This window comes from Anomaloglossus baeobatrachus, chromosome 4 (genome assembly GCF_048569485.1).
Source record: "Anomaloglossus baeobatrachus isolate aAnoBae1 chromosome 4, aAnoBae1.hap1, whole genome shotgun sequence".
NCBI classification, from domain to species: Eukaryota; Metazoa; Chordata; class Amphibia; order Anura; family Aromobatidae; genus Anomaloglossus; species Anomaloglossus baeobatrachus.
Window position 1 is genome coordinate 432,115,427 of NC_134356.1, and position 20,087 is coordinate 432,135,513.

The 20,087-nt window shown below is 44.2% G+C and overlaps 1 protein-coding gene across 1 annotated transcript in view; it reads left to right on the plus strand.

Moving 5' to 3' along the window:
- The window catches only part of LOC142303760 (TRPM8 channel-associated factor homolog), a 171,939-nt gene extending 159,204 nt beyond the window's left edge, over positions 1–12,735 (plus strand). Inside the window, exon 8 of the mRNA XM_075345454.1 lies at positions 12,321–12,735. Coding sequence (XP_075201569.1) covers positions 12,321–12,572 — 252 coding nt within the window. The 3' untranslated portion in view covers positions 12,573–12,735. The remainder of the gene's footprint in view (positions 1–12,320) is intronic.
- The last annotated feature ends 7,352 nt before the right edge of the window (positions 12,736–20,087 follow it).

Genomic DNA, 20,087 nt, shown 5'->3' on the forward strand with positions numbered 1-20,087 from the left:
GCTAGTATAATGGCTTAGTTAAAAAGAGTTGGAGTGTGCAATGCAGGCAGACGTGCTGCAAATATCTTTGCACTACTGGGACTATAGCAAAGTCCAATAGCCACGTTTAGGATGCCACTAGGTACACTGACTGTTTGCTAATATAATGGCTTAGTTAAAAAGAGTTTGAGTGTGCAATGCAGGCAGACGTGCTGCAAATGTCTTTGCACTAGTGTGACTAGACAAAAGTACAATAGCCACGTTTAGGATGCCACTAGGTACACTGACTGTTTGCTAGTATAATGGCTTAGTTAAAAAGAGTTTGAGTGTGCAATGCAGGCAGACGTGCTGCAAATATCTTTGCACTAGTGTGACTAGACAAAAGTCCAATAGCCACGTTTAGGATGCCACTAGGTACACTGACTGTTTGCTAGTATAATGGCTTAGTTAAAAAGAGTTGGAGTGTGCAATGCAGGCAGACGTGCTGCAAATATCTTTGCACTACTGGGACTATAGCAAAGTCCAATAGCCACGTTTAGGATGCCATTAGGTACACTGACTGTTTGCTAGTATAATGGCTTAGTTAAAAAGAGTTTGAGTGTTCAATGCAGGCAGACGTGCTGCAAATATCTTTGCACTAGTGTGACTAGACAAAAGTACAATAGCCACGTTTAGGATGCCACTAGGTACACTGACTGTTTGCTAGTATAATGGCTTAGTTAAAAAGAGTTTGAGTGTGCAATGCAGGCAGACGTGCTGCAAATATCTTTGCACTACTGGGACTATAGCAAAGTCCAATAGCCACGTTTAGGATGCCACTAGGTACACTGACTGTTTGCTAGTATAATGGCTTAGTTAAAAAGAGTTGGAGTGTGCAATGCAGGCAGATGTGCTGCAAATATCTTTGCACTACTGGGACTATAGCAAAGTCCAATAGCCACGTTTAGGATGCCACTAGGTACACTGACTGTTTGCTAGTATAATGGCTTAGTTAAAAAGAGTTGGAGTGTGCAATGCAGGCAGACGTGCTGCAAATATCTTTGCACTACTGGGACTATAGCAAAGTACAATAGCCACGTTTAGGATGCCACTAGGTACACTGACTGTTTGCTAGTATAATGGCTTAGTTAAAAAGAGTTGAAGTGTGCAATGCAGGCAGACATGCTGCAAATATCTTTGCACTAGTGTGACTAGACAAAAGTACAATAGCCACGTTTAGGATGCCACTAGGTACACTGAGTGTTTGCTAGTATAATGGCTTAGTTAAAAAGAGTTTGAGTGTGCAATGCAGGCAGACGTGCTGCAAATCTCTTTGCACTAGTGTGACTAGACAAAAAAACAATAGCCACGTTTAGGATGCCACTAGGTACACTGACTGTTTGCTAGTATAATGGCGTAGTTAAAAAGAGTTGGAGTGTGCAATGCAGGCAGACGTGCTGCAAATGTCTTTGCACTAGTTTGACTAGACAAAAGTACAATAGCCACGTTTAGGATGCCACTAGGTACACTGACTGTTTGCTAGTATAATGGCTTAGTTAAAAAGAGTTGGAGTGTGCAATGCAGGCAGACGTGCTGCAAATATCTTTGCACTACTGGGACTATAGCAAAGTCCAATAGCCACGTTTAGGATGCCACTAGGTACACTGACTGTTTGCTAGTATAATGGCTTAGTTAAAAAGAGTTGGAGTGTGCAATTCAGGCAGACGTGCTGCAAATATCTTTGCACTACTGGGACTATAGCAAAGTCCAATAGCCACGTTTAGGATGCCACTAGGTACACTGACTGTTTGCTAGTATAATGGCTTAGTTAAAAAGAGTTTGAGTGTGCAATGCAGGCAGACGAGCTGCAAATATCTTTCCACTAGTGTGACTAGACAAAAGTACAATAGCCACGTTTAGAATGCCACTAGGTACACTGAGTGTTTGCTAGTATAATGGCTTAGTTAAAAAGAGTTTGAGTGTGCAATGCAGGCAGACGTGCTGCAAATATCTTTGCACTAGTGTGACTAGACAAAAGTACTATAGCCACGTTTAGGATGCCACTAGGTACACTGACTGTTTGCTAGTATAATGGCTTAGTTAAAAAGAGTTTGAGTGTGCAATGCAGGTAGAGGTGCTGCAAATATCTTTGCACTAGAGTGACTAGACAAAAGTCCAATAGCCACGTTTAGGATGCCACTAGGTACACTGACTGTTTGCTAGTATAATGGCTTAGTTAAAAAGAGTTTGAGTGTGCAATGCAGGCAGACATGCTGCAAATATCTTTGCACTACTGGGACTATAGCAAAGTCCAATAGCCACGTTTAGGATGCCACTAGGTACACTGACTGTTTGCTAGTATAATGGCTTAGTTAAAAAGAGTTTGAGTGTGCAATGCAGGTAGAGGTGCTGCAAATATCTTTGCACTAGAGTGACTAGACAAAAGTCCAATAGCCACGTTTAGGATGCCACTAGGTACACTGACTGTTTGCTAGTATAATGGCTTAGTTAAAAAGAGTTTGAGTGTGCAATGCAGGTAGAGGTGCTGCAAATGTCTTTGCACTAGTGGGACTATAGCAAAGTCCAATAGCCACGTTTAGGAAGCCACTAGGTACACTGACTGTTTGCTAGTATAATGGCTTAGTTAAAAAGAGTTGGAGTGTGCAATGCAGGCAGACGTGCTGCAAATATCTTTGCACTACTGGGACTATAGCAAAGTCCAATAGCCACGTTTAGGATGCCACTAGGTACACTGACTGTTTGCTAGTATAATGGCTTAGTTAAAAAGAGTTGGAGTGTGCAATGCAGGCAGACGTGCTGCAAATATCTTTGCACTAGTGTGACTAGACAAAAGTACAATAGCCACGTTTAGGATGCCACTAGGTACACTGACTGTTTGCTAGTATAATGGCTTAGTTAAAAAGAGTTGGAGTGTGCAATGCAGGCAGACGTGCTGCAAATATCTTTGCACTACTGGGACTATAGCAAAGTCCAATAGCCACGTTTAGGATGCCACTAGGTACACTGACTGTTTGCTAGTATAATGGCTTAGTTAAAAAGAGTTGGAGTGTGCAATGCAGGCAGACGTGCTGCAAATATCTTTGCACTACTGGGACTATAGCAAAGTCCAATAGCCACGTTTAGGATGCCACTTGGTACACTGACTGTTTGCTAGTATAATGGCTTAGTTAAAAAGAGTTGGAGTGTGCAATGCAGGCAGACGTGCTGCAAATATCTTTGCACTACTGGGACTATAGCAAAGTCCAATAGCCACGTTTAGGATGCCACTAGGTACACTGACTGTTTGCTAGTATAATGGCTTAGTTAAAAAGAGTTGGAGTGTGCAATGCAGGCAGACGTGCTGCAAATATCTTTGCACTAGTGTGACTAGACAAAAGTCCAATAGCCACGTTTAGGATGCCACTAGGTACACTGACTGTTTGCTAGTATAATGGCTTAGTTAAAAAGAGTTTGAGTGTGCAATGCAGGTAGAGGTGCTGCAAATATCTTTGCACTAGTGTGACTAGACAAAAGTCCAATAGCCACGTTTAGGATGCCACTATATACACTGACTGTTTGCTAGTATAATGGCTTAGTTAAAAAGAGTTTGAGTGTGCAATGCAGGTAGAGGTGCTGCAAATGTCTTTGCACTAGTGGAACTATAGCAAAGTCCAATAGCCACGTTTAGGATGCCACTAGGTACACTGACTGTTTGCTAGTATAATGGCTTAGTTAAAAAGAGTTGGAGTGTGCAATGCAGGCAGACGTGCTGCAAATGTCTTTGCACTAGTGTGACTAGACAAAAGTACAATAGCCACGTTTAGGATGCCACTAGGTACACTGACTGTTTGCTAGTATAATGGCTTAGTTAGAAAGAGTTGGAGTGTGCAATGCAGGCAGACGTGCTGCAAATATCTTTGCACTACTGGGACTATAGCAAAGTCCAATAGCCATGTTTAGGATGCCACTAGGTACACTGACTGTTTGCTAGTATAATGGCTTAGTTAAAAAGAGTTGGAGTGTGCAATGCAGGCAGACGTGCTGCAAATATCTTTGCACTACTGGGACTATAGCAAAGTCCAATAGCCACGTTTAGGATGCCACTAGGTACACTGACTGTTTGCTAGTATAATGGCTTAGTTAAAAAGAGTTTGAGTGTGCAATGCAGGTAGAGGTGCTGCAAATGTCTTTGCACTAGTGTGACTAGACAAAAGTACAATAGCCACGTTTAGGATGCCACTAGTTACACTGACTGTTTGCTAGTATAATGGCTTAGTTAAAAAGAGTTTGAGTGTGCAATGCAGGTAGAGGTGCTGCAAATGTCTTTGCACTAGTGTGACTAGACAACAGTCCAATAGCCACGTTTAAGATGACACTAGGTACACTGACTGTTTGCTAGTATAATGGCTTAGTTAAAAAGAGTTGGAGTGTGCAATGCAGGCAGACGTGCTGCAAATATCTTTGCACTACTGGGACTATAGCAAAGTCCAATAGCCACGTTTAGGATGCCACTAGGTACACTGACTGTTTGCTAGTATAATGGCTTAGTTAAAAAGAGTTGGAGTGTGCAATACAGGCAGACGTGCTGCAATTATCTTTGCACTACTGGGACTATAGCAAAGTCCAATAGCCACGTTTAGGATGCCACTAGGTACACTGACTGTTTGCTAGTATAATGGCTTAGTTAAAAAGAGTTGGAGTGTGCAATGCAGGCAGACGTGCTGCAAATATCTTTGCACTAGTGTGACTAGACAAAAGTACAATAGCCACGTTTAGGATGCCACTAGGTACACTGACTGTTTGCTAGTATAATGGCTTAGTTAAAAAGAGTTGGAGTGTGCAATGCAGGCAGACGTGCTGCAAATATCTTTGCACTACTGGGACTATAGCAAAGTCCAATAGCCACGTTTAGGATGCCACTAGGTACACTGTCTGTTTGCTAGTATAATGGCTTAGTTAAAAAGAGTTTGAGTGTGCAATGCAGGCAGACGTGCTGCAAATATCTTTGCACTAGTGTGACTAGACAAAAGTACAATAGCCACGTTTAGGATGCCACTAGGTACACTGACTGTTTGCTAGTATAATGGCTTAGTTAAAAAAGAGTTGGAGTGTGCAATGCAGGCAGACGTGCTGCAAATATCTTTGCACTACTGGGACTATAGCAAAGTCCAATAGCCACGTTTAGGATGCCACTAGGTACACTGACTGTTTGCTAGTATAATGGCTTTGTTAAAAAGAGTTTGAGTGTGCAATGCAGGTAGAGGTGCTGCAAATATCTTTGCACTAGTGTGACTAGAGAAAAGTACAATAGCCACGTTTAGGATGCCACTAGGTACACTGACTGTTTGCTAGTATAATGGCTTAGTTAAAAAGAGTTTGAGTGTGCAATGCAGGTAGAGGTGCTGCAAATGTCTTTGCACTAGTGTGACTAGACAACAGTCCAATAGCCACGTTTAAGATGCCACTAGGTACACTGAGTGTTTGCTAGTATAATGGCTTAGTTATAATGAGTTGGAGTGTGCAGAGGACAGGAGGGTACAGTGCCAGGATTGTGGGTCTGGGTAGAGGAATGGAAGCCTGCCTTTCTATTCCCTCCTAATGGGGAAATGCAGCGACGAAATCCCTGACCTTTGCTACACAGACGCTGTCGCTCTTTTCAGGACCTGTCACCTTAACTCTGACCCTGCCCGTACGAGCCCTTAAAAGGACTGATAGATAGTGCTATCCCTATGCTGTCCAGCGTATCCAATATCGGCGATAGGACTCAGGACGGAGCTGCCCCAGTGATGTCTGACACCAAGGACGCAGAAGAGATAATGGCGTGCTGGAGGAAAATGTCCGGTTTTATAATGCAGGGACATGTGACATGGACATCCTATCACACATGCCGTTGCTTCTCTGGCTACAAGTCCAATTAGCTGTGTGTGTGTCTGGGATTGGCTGACATGCTGGCCCGCCCCACAAGACGCGCGCGCTTAGGGAAGGAAGACAAGGAAAAAGAAAAAAAAAAATGGCGATCGCCATTATACAAACAGGAGTGATCTGAAGGCGCTGTTCACGCACACTATACACTGAAATGTCATAATAGTGTGAGTCACAGAGTGACTTACACTATTACAGCGGAAAGCCAGCTAGGAATTAGCTGGTTTTTTGCTGCTAGAACCGTTCTCGAACGTTTCTAGAACTATCGAGCTTTTGCAAAAAGCTCGAGTTCTAGTTCGATCTAGAACAGGCCCCAAAATCACTCGAGCCTAGAACTGGAGAACCACGAACCACGAACCGCGCTCAACTCTAATGGAGAGGTCATAGGTACAATTCAATTGTGATAGACAGAATAAATTTTTAAAAATCCAGAAAATCACATTTTATGATTTTTAAATGATTAATTTGCATTGTATTGCATTACATAAGTATTTGATAAAATAGAAAAGCAGAACTTAATATTTGGTGCAGAAATTTTTGTTTAGAATTACAGAGGTCAGACATTTCCTGTAGTTTCTGACCAAGTTTGCACACACTGCAGCAGGGATTTTGGCCCACTTCCTCTTCTCTAGATCTGTCAGCTTTCGGGTCTGTCGCTGAGCAACATAGAGTTTCACCTCACTCCAAAGATTTTTTTATTGGGTTCAGGTCTGGAGACTGGCTAGGCCACTCCAGGACCATAAAATGCTTCTTATAGTGCCACTCCTTAGTTAGCCCCTAAGTATTCTAATTAAAAAAAATTGTAGCACACTTATAGAATGCAAAAATATTTTTAATATTGTGAAAAAGTAAAAATATAGTGTTTTCTTAACACAGGTGACTAGCAATGTTGATGTTTCGACCTCTAGAGTCTTAATCATAAAGTCGCTCTATAACACATAAATGAAAAAACAAGACAGAATTAACAATAAGTATATAAAGTAAATGCATCAACATACAGAAATGTAATACACTGCCATATGGAGAAATATATACAGTTACTGTATATACAGTATTGTACAATATATCAAATAGAATCCCGTCGCTGGAATAATGAAATAATGCACCATATGGAAAATATCCAAGTCATGCATCAAAGCAGAATACAAAAATCTAAATTGACATATATAGATCCAAGCTATGTAGGAAAAAGAACAAGATAAATGAAAAGAGGAATTGTAAAAGGACTCACCAATTGTCTGAAAATGTTGTCCCAAGTTTGTATCTAGATACATACAATAGGGAACATGTCTCTAGGCCAAGGAGGAAGGTAATCCTGAGTAAACAAACTGAAAAAGTATGTATACGAGCCATGAGGTTAGACGTGTACCAAAGCAGTGTACGGCTAGGTTCACACACTGCGTTTTTTTGACGCTGCGTTTTTGTGCGTTCTTTGCGGCAAAAACTGCACATAAACGCACCCGCGTCAAAAAAACGTGGCAAAAAACGCGCGCGTTTTTTGCTGCGTTTTGCTGCGTTTTTTATGCGTTTGATGCGTTTTGATGCGTTTTTTATCAGTGAACAAAAAAAAAAGGTCTGATGTCATTTCCTTCTTCAATATGTTCTTCATTCTCCACTAGTGTATGCAGGAGAGCAGACAGCTGCAGAACTACAAGGCTCAGCATACTCCATCCAATAGTGTATGCAGGAGAGCAGACAGCAGCTGCAGAACTACAAGGCTCAGCATCCTCCATCCAATAGTGTATGCAGGAGAGCAGACAGCAGCTGTCGAACTACAAGGCTCAGCATCCTCCTTCCAGGACTGTATGCAGGATTTCTTTGCCCCCCCCAAACAAAAAAAATGACGTGGGCTTCGCCATATTTTTGTATGCTAGCCGGGTACAGCAGGCAGGTACGGGCTGCCCCCAACCCCCAGCTGCCTATTTGTACCCGGCTGGGAACCAAAAATATAGAGAAGCCCTTTTTTTTTAATTATTTCATGAATTTCATGAAATAATTTAAAAAAAAAATGACGTGAGCTTCGCCTAATTTTTGTGTCCAGCCGGGTACAACTAGGCAGCTGGGGATTGGAATCCACAGTGCAGGGTGCCCATGCTTTCTGGGCACCCCTGCTGCGAATTGCAGTCCACAGCCACCCCAGATAATGGCGCTTTCATAGAAGCGCCATTTCTGGCGCTGTATCCAACTCTTCCAGCTGCCCTGATACCGAGTGGCTCACTGGGTAATAATGGGGTTAGGGCTAGCTGTATATTATCAGCTGGCCCTAAGCCCGAAATTCATGGTGTCACGCCAATATTAGACATGGCCACCATGAATTTCTAGTAAAGATAAAAAAAACACAACACACAGAAAAATATTTTTATTAGAAATTAAACACAACACAATTAGTGAATCCATCTTTATTGAAATAAAGAACCCCCCCCTCCGCAGTAATCCTGGGTCAAGGGTCCCGCGCCGTCCAATCCGGATCCAATATCATCTGATCGGTTTGCTGGAAGGCAAAGCGATCAGATGATGTGTCAGGATCAAGTGCCTGAATCACATCACACATCAGCTGATTGTATAAAAGCCATTTATACAATCAGCAGATGCATCGGTGCAAAAGAAAAGAAAAAAAAAAAAAAATACTCACTTATGTGCTGATTACCGGCAGCTCCTGCAGCGGAGTCTGATCCCGTCCGATCGCTGCAGCAGCTGCCGGTAATCAGGGATGAAGTCTCCTGACGCATCCGCTGATAGATGAAGCCGGCTGGGCGCCAGCGTCAGCCCGAGACTTACGATCAGCTGATGCGTCAGGTGACTGCATCAGGTGATCCATCGCCAGGTCCTTCATCCTGCAGGTGACGCGGGCGCCCGGCCGGTTTAAGCTATCAGCGGATGCATCAGGAGACTTCATCCCTGATTACCGGCAGCTGCTGCAGCGATCGGACAGGATCAGACTCCTCCAATCGCTCCAGGAGCTGCCGGTAATCAGCACATAAGTGAGTATTTTTTTTTTTTTTTTTGCACTGATGCATCAGCTGATTGTATAAACGGCTTTTATACAATCAGCTGATGTGTGATGTGCTTCAGCCCCTAGAACCTGACACATCATCTGATCGCTTTGCCTTCCAGCAAATCCATCAGATCATATTGGATCCGGATTGGACGGCGCGAGACCCTTGACCCAGGATTACTGCGAAGGGGGGTTCTTTATTTCAATAAAGATGGAGTCACTAATTGTGTTGTGTTTTATTTCTAATAAAAATATTTTTCTGTGTGTTGTGTTTTTTTTATCTTTACTAGAAATTCATGGTGGCCATGTCTAATATTGGCATGACACCATGAATTTCGGGCTTAGGGCTGATAGTATACAGCTAGCCCTAACCCCATTATTACCCAGCGAGCCACCCGGCATCAGGGCAGCTGAAAGAGTTGGATACAGCGCCAGAAGATGGTGCTTCTATGAAAGCGCCATTTTCTGGGGTGGCTGCGGGACTGCAATTCACAGCGGGGGTGCCCAGAAAGCATGGGCACCCTGCACTGTGGATTCCAATCCCCAGCTGCCTAGTTGTACCCGGCTGGACTCAAAAATTGGGCGAAGCCCACGTCATTTTTTTTTTTTTAAATTATTTCATGAAATAAAAAAAAAGGGCTTCTCTATATTTTTGGTTCCCAGCCGGGTACAAATAGGCAGCTGGGGTTGGGGGCAGCCTGTACCTGCCTGCTGTACCCGGCTAGCATACAAAAATAGGGCAAAAAACTCCTGCATTCAGTCCTGGATGTAGGATGCTGAGCCTTGTAGTTCTGCAGCTGCTGTCTGCTCTCCTGCATACACTATTGGATGGAGTATGCTGAGCCTTGTAGTTCTGCTCCCTCTGCCTCTCCCTCCAGCATACAGTCCTGTATGGAGCATGCTGAGCCTTGTAGTTCTGCAGATGTCTGCTCTATTGCATACACTAGTGGAGAATGAAGAACATATTGAAGAAGGAAATTACATCAGACCTTTTTTTTTTTTTCAACAATCTTTAATGGCATTGTTCACTGATAGAAAACGCATAAAGACGCAGTGAGCAAAAACGCAGCCAAAAAACGCACCAAATCGCGGCAAAATGCGTGCGTTTTTTTGACGCGGGTGCGTTTTTGTGCGGTTTGTGCGGTTTTTGCCGCAAAAAACGCACAAAAACGCAGCGTCAAAAAAACGCAGTGTGCGAACCTAGCCTAACAAGGAGGCTACATTTAAAAAATATATACCTGGAATAAGAAATGATGCGTATTGTGCTTATAGAAGACCTAAGGGAAAAAAGTGGTTGAAATAATTTTAATGTTATTTGAAAGATCTCATATTAAAGTATTATCAAGGGATCATAGATTAAAAAGTGTACCTGTAGTTATAGGGAGTATGCCTGTTCAAGCCAGAGAAAGATGTAATGTCCCTTTAAAAAAAAAAAAAAAATCAGAAAAAGGGGAGGCGGTGGTCCGCATTGACATATATGGGGGAAACAATAATAATGTTGCTTGCAAGCTCAATTGATCCAGAGAATGGCTGAAAGAAAAATGCCAAATGCTATTGAAATGGGAGAAAATTAATCTAAATCTCTAATAGTGGTACAGTAGAGACTCACCGCTTGGTCAGTATGAAATAACACCAGGCTGCTGTGTGAATAAGGTGCTGACAGGCCCAGCTGGCACTTAAAGAGTAGCTGAAACAATAAGAAGACAGTCAATATATGGCTATGTTCACATTTCCATTATTTTGCGTCAGTGACACTCAGTTGTGTGACTGATGCAACGGATATGTTGCAGAGAGAGGCACAGCTGATGTGACTGATGCTACAAAACAAAGACCCTTTTTTTTTTGTTTTTTGTTTTGTTTTTTTTTTATTTTTACTGTTTCACCAGCGGCTTTTCTGAGCGATCAGCTGATCGGCCGGCCCCCGGGTGATCAGCTGATCGTTCACAGCCGGACGCCGGGTGATCAGCTGATCGCTCAGAAAAGCCGGCCGGCTTTTCTGAGCGACCAGCTGATCACCCTGGCGCCGGCTTTTGTGAGCAATCAGCGCTCACAAAAGCCGGTGGCCGGGCGATCAGCTGATCGTTCAGGCCGCTGGAACTGGAACTGCATTTACAGTAGATCATGTTTTTTTACTGTGCGCATGCTCACAGTAAAAAAAGATCCGCTGCACAAGAAAAAGTTACATTCAGCGTTGCTCCCGCCTGCTGGTCAGTCAGTAAACGACTGATCATCAGGCGGCGGATGCAACGCAGGGCCATCAGTCACAATCCGTTGCTAATAGAAGTCTATGGGGAAAAAAACGATTCCTGCAAAATATTTTGCAGGATACTGTAATTCCTCAAGGCGACGGATTGTGACTGATGCAAAACAACAGAAATGTGAATATAGCCTAAGTGGGAGAGAATGGATACACATCTATTTCCCCACTATTGTAGATATGGACTAACCGCTCAATAGCTAAAAGGTCTCTCCTGGCTGTGGGGTCCACCATATGCTACTTTGTGTTGGTATATCACATAAAATACCAATAAAATACATTTGTTTGTGGGTGTAACATGAAAAAATCTGGAAACGTTTACTAGGTATGAATATTTATTCGAGTCACTGTACATGTAACTCTTTAAAGACAAGTCCAGAAATATCTTTTTACATGGCCAGTCCGTTCCTGCTTTACTAAGTAATCAATGTTTTAATTGATATGCAAATGAGACAGTAAATATGAAGACTCTGTCACTTTAGCTTTATTACCCACCCAGCGCTGGCTCCTCCTGCTTGATTGACAGTTCTATACTGTGTGACTTCAAGCAAAGGAGGCATAAATCAAACAGGAGGAGGTGGTGCTACTCGGGTAATAGAGTTGAAGTGACAGAGTCTTCTGATCTACAACCCCATTTGCATATCAATTCAAACTTTGATTTCTCAATAACGGAACTGGCTGAGTAAAGATATTGTTGGACTGTTCTATGAAAGAGCTACATGTTCATATAAATGGTTTGAGGGATGAAATCCTACAGACAGATTTCCTTTATATAATTATGTTATTCATAGAAAACATCTTCATCTTTGTTTATTGTGTAATACTCTTCTTGTGTTGTACTAAATGGTCCTAGATCAAGACTTCTGTAAGACCATTGGGTTATGCTTCAAATGGAACTTGAGAGCAGGATGCAGCCTTCATTTTTCTCTAGCCTTGACAGATCCTTAACCTTGGTTAGAAGAACTTCTTTCTCACATGAGGTATGGTGAGTAAAAGCTGCAGTACTATCTTAGAATTAGGGGAATCTCAGGGCAGTTATAAAACATATGATGATTTAGCTTATTCAATACAAATTCAGTCTTCAAGTTGAGTGTCTGTTTAACCACATTACATAAATCCACATCTGTTTGATATTTCCAACCTGTAAGTGCAGCTGGGATAACATCTTGTGTTTTTTATATTTTTTAGCTACAAGAGTGCTTCGGTTGGGATCCTTTCAAGCGTCTTTTTGCTGACTACCAAACCATGCCCAAAGGCAGCAATGACAATAAAGTCAAGATGAATCTCTGGGCAGAGAAGTTTTCTCAAGCAGTAAATAAAAACCTGTCCCCATTTTTCAAGGCGTGGGGATGGCCCATTGATGAAAATACCAGTCAGAAATTGTCCACACTGTCTGCATGGGAAGAAGACCCCATGAAGACCTATGCTGAGACAAAATAAATTCATGAATAAAATAGGCAGACATGTTTCATAGCAAAATGTATCACAGAATAACTTGTCTAGTCTAATAAAAAAGACATGGTGCAATAAATTCAATTCACTGCTCTTCATACAAGTCAGGATATGATAAATAAATACATTGTCTGGGAGTATTAATAAAATAGTTAAATGAGTGTTTGTCTGATTGTATTTAAGATATGACACAACACTGGCATTTATAACCCTAAACGTATTGTACACACTGCGTCTTGCGACCCTTGTCTCTTACTCTGCCCATCGTGATGCAGAATGGCTGCATGATCTGATTTCAGAATAGTGCAGTATTTGGTTATTGCAGTGGAATGAGTTTGAGGCACGTGCAACAATATAGTGTACAGCAGCCTGGCAACACAGCAAAAACACAGACTTTAACAGCTACCAGGTTGTCTTAAGAAGGGGTGAATCGGACCAGGTCGGAAACGGAGCAGGTCAAAACTCCTGTGCAGATCAGTAGTGGGACTGCGCCTGTGAATAACCAGTGTACAGCAGCCTGGACAACACAGCAAAAACACAGACTTTAAGCTGGGTGTAGTGGCGCGCACCTGTGATCCCAGCTTCCTGGGAGGCTGGTGGATTGCTTGAGTCCAGGAGTTCTGGGCTACCCTGTGCTATGTAGATCGGGTGTCCACACTAAGTTCGGTGTCAATATGGTGACTTTGAGAGAGCTTACAGCTACCAGGTTGTCTTAAGGAGGGGTGAATCGGCCCAGGTCGGAAACGGAGCAGGTCAAAACTCCTGTGCAGATCAGTAGTGGGACTGCGCCTGTGAATAACCAGTGTACAGCAGCCTGGACAACACAGCAAAAACACAGACTTTAAGCTGGGTGTAGTGGCGCGCACCTGTGATCCCAGCTTCCTGGGAGGCTGGTGGATTGCTTGAGTCCAGGAGTTCTGGGCTACCCTGTGCTATGTAGATCGGGTGTCCACACTAAGTTCGGTGTCAATATGGTGACTTTGAGAGAGCTTACAGCTACCAGGTTGTCTTAAGGAGGGGTGAATCGGCCCAGGTCGGAAACGGAGCAGGTCAAAACTCCTGTGCAGATCAGTAGTGGGACTGCGCCTGTGAATAACGTGCAACAATATGCAGGGTATGTGATCACCCTGAAGGTCCTTCGATAATTCTACTCTTTATGGTTCTGTTGACAAGAAAAATTCATCTGCGGATGTAAACTGTTGGATTGAATTATTGTTACCACAATCATTGGCCCCAATTATTTGCTTATTCTTAGCACCAAATCCCTTATTTACACAAGGAGATGTGATGCTAATCAACAATGAATTTAAGCCCCTCCTAAAAGATCTTAGAAAAAAGAAAATGGGTCAGCACTACTGCAATATAATAGTAGAAGGATAATGAACAGTTCCGTGCACTACACAAAGGGCATATATAGAAAAATACAGAGGGATTTTTATGTCTAAATGGGCACTGGAATCACGTCAATACTCAATATATCAGAAACATGTCCGCATTTATTAAAAAACAATTTTTATTAAGTGAAAAAGTTTAAAAATCTTTAAAAACATAACACACAAAACAAAGGGAATCCAGACATCCCAAAGGTCTCCCTAATACAAAGCATAATATGCACACAAGGAACAATCTGTCAAAAATAGCCAGGGTACAAAAAGGGATACTCAGAGTGGCACACATCATATAGCTGAATCAGCATAAATTATCACAGATAACATATGTACAAGACACCTAGAGCATGCTCAAATATTATTCATTATTATCAATATAATACCTGTACAAGGAAACATAACGAGATAAATAACCCTAGATCCCTGTAAAAAAGGGGAGCGATCGGGAGCTGGCTGTTGGTGTTACATGAACCAAATGCTAGGCTTCCTCAGGGGTGCAGTGGCCTTAGGCCAGGGGGGGCGTACTTTTATACCTTAACTAACAAAGTGCAGACATGTGTAAATCATTAATTAGAAGCAGTACCTGATGAGACTGAAAGAGACCGTTGTGCAAACCAGGCAGACAATAGTTATACAGGCTGGTATGATGAAGCACGTGGCAAGCTTGATATATAAGCGTGCGTTCCACAGTGGGACGCAAAATGAGCAGAATAAGCTTCAGCCTGGAGCATGTTATTGCGCATGCGCTAACAAGCATGCTCCAAACTAGAGAGGAGCACGTATGGGTGGACAGTATCTGTAGGTGCTGCTGTGGAGTGGCATGAGCTCCATAGTGGAATGCACAACGCCACTGAGTAAGGTGCATAGACATAGGTAAATCGAATGCAGGGGAGGAGTATATCGTGTGTTCAAGAGTATAGACGCACAATGCATGTTTACAAGGTTCACTGAGTATCAAGGCAATGAAAAGAGGCCTGCGTTGCACAGTGAAACGCAGGCCGCCGCCGCAGCAGAAACAGCTCCAGACAGAAGGGAATGGTCTGCGTTCCAAAGTGGGGCACATATCAAAAAAATATCACCGGTGACGAGACAGTGCAGCACCCTGGGATATGCTACCCCAGTGATCTGCAGGATCCTAAGGCTTTCTGGAACACCCTATGCTGACAACCCACACCTCACACACAGGTAGGGGCACATTCCCTTAGACCTGGGCGCAGCATGTAGAGGGATAACAGTGGTCAGGTGTGAGAACCAATCCCTTAGCTGTTAGCCTGGGGCAGGGGTGTGGCTTGTGGGAAGCAACAGGTGTTGCTAGGCAGAGTTGGCAGAGAGGAAAAACAACAGTTGAAGGAGTGACAGTTGAAAGGAGCCAGAGAGTGAGAGGGGTGTGAGGATTGTGAGGAGACCCCAAAAGGCGACTAGGAGGTAGTAGCCTGAGGGTAGACAGATCCCAGGCACTACGCACGAGGGGGTACTGGACCCCAGAGTAGACGACAGCTGCAGGCGGTCTGCTGATCCAGCCGTGTGTGGTGACTTCCAGGGTACCACACCACCCATAGGCTCAGGGACACAGCCTCATATATAGGACCCGGGAGAGGGCACAGAGAAGTAGCCTACCCCACAAGGGACCGTGAGGCCTTTCATACTGGGCCCGGAAAGACAAAGGAGCGGAGCGCCACAGGTCACTAACAGCTTCAGGCAAGGGGACCATCAGCTCTGCATGTGCACGGAGGGCTCAACTGGGACTCATGTCAGCACTGGGACAAAGGAAAGTCGGTTGACCAGCCGTGCCAAACTGCACTTGCAACATCTAGTGAGTAAATTACCAGTTAATCTGCAAGAACTGTGTTGTGTCTATTACTGGTGCACCACAAGGCGCAGCACACCTACATGGGACTTAAGCCCCTACTGGCGGAGGGTGCAAACACACTTGCTGCTATACCATCTGTCCCTAAAACCACAGCAGCGGCGGGACATCTTATTACCGCAACCCGCCAGTGGCGTCACAAGTGACATACAAAATAACCCTGTTAACGAGCGCGCCCCCCCCCAGGTAACGGAACCTGGCATGGCCACCTATGACGGCGATCCCCATTATCCATCACCCGGAACCGAGTATCCCAAGGGCCTGGGGTGTGGCAGCGCTCTACAAATTGGCGTCACGAACAGGATGCAATCTATGCCCAGCAACCCTGGTTGCAGTGTGCCTTAAACCGTTTAAAATTGTATATAGACTTTTGTCGCCATTTTGCAAAAGAGCGCAAAGTTTGAAAAAGTGCGCAGGAAAACCTGGCTCCGCCCCCCCACAGGGAATCTGCAGAGAAGCCAAACACTGAGCAGTAGCCTGACTTCAGGAGCTCCTGAGCCGCTCGGGATCCCCATAGAGAAGGTTGCTGAAATTAACCAAGGGGGACTAAAATGGAAGTGCAAGAGAATGGAGACGCTGCTGGACCAAGTCGGAGCGCAGACGCTGCGGCGGTGGCACCGATCATGCCGCTCATGCTACCCTACCTCCCAGGCGCGACCTGGATGCCCCAGTACAATGGCAAATCGGATACCTTAGCCAGGTTCAAAAAGAAAATAACTACTTCAATGGACATGTATCCCTTAACCGTCAAGCAAAGGGTATCCATTATACTGGGTCAGCTTAAAGGGGCAGCAGAGCTAGAAGCAGAAACTTGGTCAGACGCTGAACACGAGTCAGTAACCACCATCTTTGACAAATTGAAACTTGCATTTGAGACCCGCACTGAGGCGGAACTACGGATGGAGTTCTACAACTGCAGACAGAAACCGCAGGATAACATCAGGGACTATGCCCTGAGACTCCAAGCAGCAATAAGGACATTAAAACATGTGGATCCTCTCAGTGCCAGAGAGGAAAACCGGATGCTAACGGAGCAGTTCATACAGGGCCTGTTGTCATCAGAGGACCGCAAGCAACTACGCCTGTGGGCCCTTGAACATGCTGATGCGGACTTTGCAACTCTAAAAGATCGGGCTATCAGACTCTACCCTGACGGTTCTACCTGCCAGTGTCCCTTCCTTGCAAGTGGAACTTGCCTCCTCTACTCCAGCAAAGGCCAATGGGCAGGTTGCGACCCCTAGTGCACCAGAGGACCTGCGTTACCAAGTGCAGCGACTCAGCGAGGACGTAGCAAAGATCCTCAAAGCCATGCAGCTTGGTCCAGAGCCCAAGCTACCAGACCGTATCCTGCTTGCTGACTGCCCTGAGGACCTCCCGTGGATGAGGAACCGGAGTAGTCCCCCACTGCGAGGAAGACCCACCGATCGCTATTGTTCTTCAGGACAACCCATCTGCTGGCATTGCGGTAAAACAGGCCATCTTGCAAGAAGGTGTCCTTTAAATATGCAACCCCTGGGGCCAAGGGCCAATCCCCAGGTGTAAGTCGATAAGGCCCAATGGAATGGCGTGACCGGTATGTGGGAGGACGTCCGATTCTGTCCATTACCTTGGACGGGATCCTCACTTCTGCATTGTTGGACACCAGTTCACAGGTAACCACCATCCCCTATGAGCTGTACTGCAGATTCTGGTGTGATGAAGAACTCACCCGACCTGATCCAAGCCTCACCATTTATGCTGTAAATGGGTTACCGGTAGAGCAGATAGGATTTAAAGAAGTAACCATAAAGGTGGGGAGAGTGGAGCTTAGGGGTCAGGGATTGATTGTTGTTAAAAGTGATGCAAATGATAGAAATCCCCATGTGATCCTAGGTACCAATGTCATAGAAAATTGTTTGGGAGAAGTATTGTTCTTGCTCCAACAGATCGCCAAGACTGCCGATGCCAGGCAGCAGAGGGTCCTGCAGAAGGGGATTAAAGTCCTCTTGCTAAAACAACAGGTAAACCAGTCTGGTGGAGAACTGGGTAGTGTGCGGGTAATGGATTTTAACCCCATTGTGTTACCTCCAAGAAGTGAAATGATGGTGTGGTGTCGGGCATCCATAGGTCCTAGAGGGTGAGATTACCAGGCAGTGGTAGAGCCCGTGTACTCAGGGGACTGGTCCACAATCCTGACAGCCAGGGGGGTAGTCAATGTACACAAAGGGAGAGTTCCTGTACGTACAGTTAGGTCCAGAAATATTTGGACAGTGACACAATTTTCGCGAGTTGGGCTCTGCATGCCACCACATTGGATTTGAAATGAAACCTCTACAACAGAATTCAAGTGCAGATTGTAACGTTTAATTTGAAAGTTTGAACAAAAATATCTGATAGAAATTGTAGGAATTGTACACATTTCTTTACAAACACTCCACATTTTAGGAGGTCAAAAGTAATTGGACAAATAAACCAAACCCAAAAAAAAATTTTTTATTTTCAATATTTTGTTGCGAATCCTTTGGAGGCAATCACTGCCTTAAGTCTGGAACCCATGGACATCACCAAACGCTGAGTTTCCTCCTTCTTAATGCTTTGCCAGGCCTCTACAGCCACAGCCTTCAGGTCTTGCTTGTTTGTGGGTCTTTCCGTCTTAAGTCTGGATTTGAGCAAGTGAAATGCATGCTCAATTGGGTTAAGATCTGGTGATTGACTTGGCCATTGCAGAATGTTCCACTTTTTTGCACTCATGAACTCCTGGGTAGCTTTGGCTGTATGCTTGGGGTCATTGTCCATCTGTACTATGAAGCACCGTCCGATCAACTTTGCGGCATTTGGCTGAATCTGGGCTGAAAGTATATCCCGGTACACTTCAGAATTCATCCGGCTACTCTTGTCTGCTGTTATGTCATCAATAAACACAAGTGACCCAGTGCCATTGAAAACCATGCATGCCCATGCCATCACGTTGCCTCCACCATGTTTTACAGAGGATGTGGTGTGCCTTGGATCATATGCCGTTCCCTTTCTTCTCCAAACTTTTTTCTTCCCATCATTCTGGTACAGGTTGATCTTGGTCTCATCTGTCCATAGAATACTTTTCCAGAACTGAGCTGGCTTTATGAGGTGTTTTTCAGCAAATTTAACTCTGGCCTGTCTATTTTTGGAATTGATGAATGGTTTGCATCTAGATGTGAACCCTTTGTATTTACTTTCATGGAGTCTTCTCTTTACTGTTGACTTAGAGACAGATACACCTACTTCACTGAGAGTGTTCTGGACTTCAGTTGATGTTGTGAACGGGTTCTTCTTCACCAAAGAAAGTATGCGGCGATCATCCACCACTGTTGTCATCCGTGGACGCCCAGGCCTTTTTGATTTCCCAAGCTCACTAGTCAATTCCTTTTTTCTCAGAATGTACCCGACTGTTGATTTTGCTACTCCAAGCATGTCTGCTATCTCTCTGATGGATTTTTTCTTTTTTTTCAGCCTCAGGATGTTCTGCTTCACCTCAATTGAGAGTTCCTTAGACCGCATGTTGTCTGGTCACAGCAACAGCTTCCAAATGCAAAACCACACACCTGTATTCAACCCCAGACCTTTTAACTACTTCATTGATTACAGGTTAACGAGGGAGACGCCTTCAGAGTTAATTGCAGCCCTTAGAGTCCCTTGTCCAATTACTTTTGGTCCCTTGAAAAAGAGGAGGCTATGCATTACAGAGCTATGATTCCTAAACCCTTTCTCCGATTTGGATGTGAAAACTCTCATATTGCAGCTGGGAGTGTGCACTTTCAGCCCATATTATATATATAATTGAATTTCTGAACATGTTTTTGTAAACAGCTAAAATAACAAAACTTGTGTCACTGTCCAAATATTTCTGGACCTAACTGTATATTAAATTGTGGGGACAAGGAAGCCAAATTGCCCAGGTACGCTACCATTGGTAAATTGTTTACCGTCACTGAAAATGCCATTTAAGCAGCAGAACTACTTGCCCCAACAGACCTGGAAGATGAGCAATTAGAAAATTGGTGCCAGGAACTCCATGTTGGTACCGACTCCACGCCTTCTTACTAGAAGCAAGGCGTATACCGGGTTGTGCAGGAATATGAACCAGTCTTCAGTAAGCATCCATTGGATTTTGGGAGAATTAAAGGGGTACAAAACCATATCCCCACTGGGAACCATCCTCCCATCAGAGAGCGATACAGACCTGTACCCCCAAAACACTATCAGAGGGCCAAAGAAATGCTACATGACATG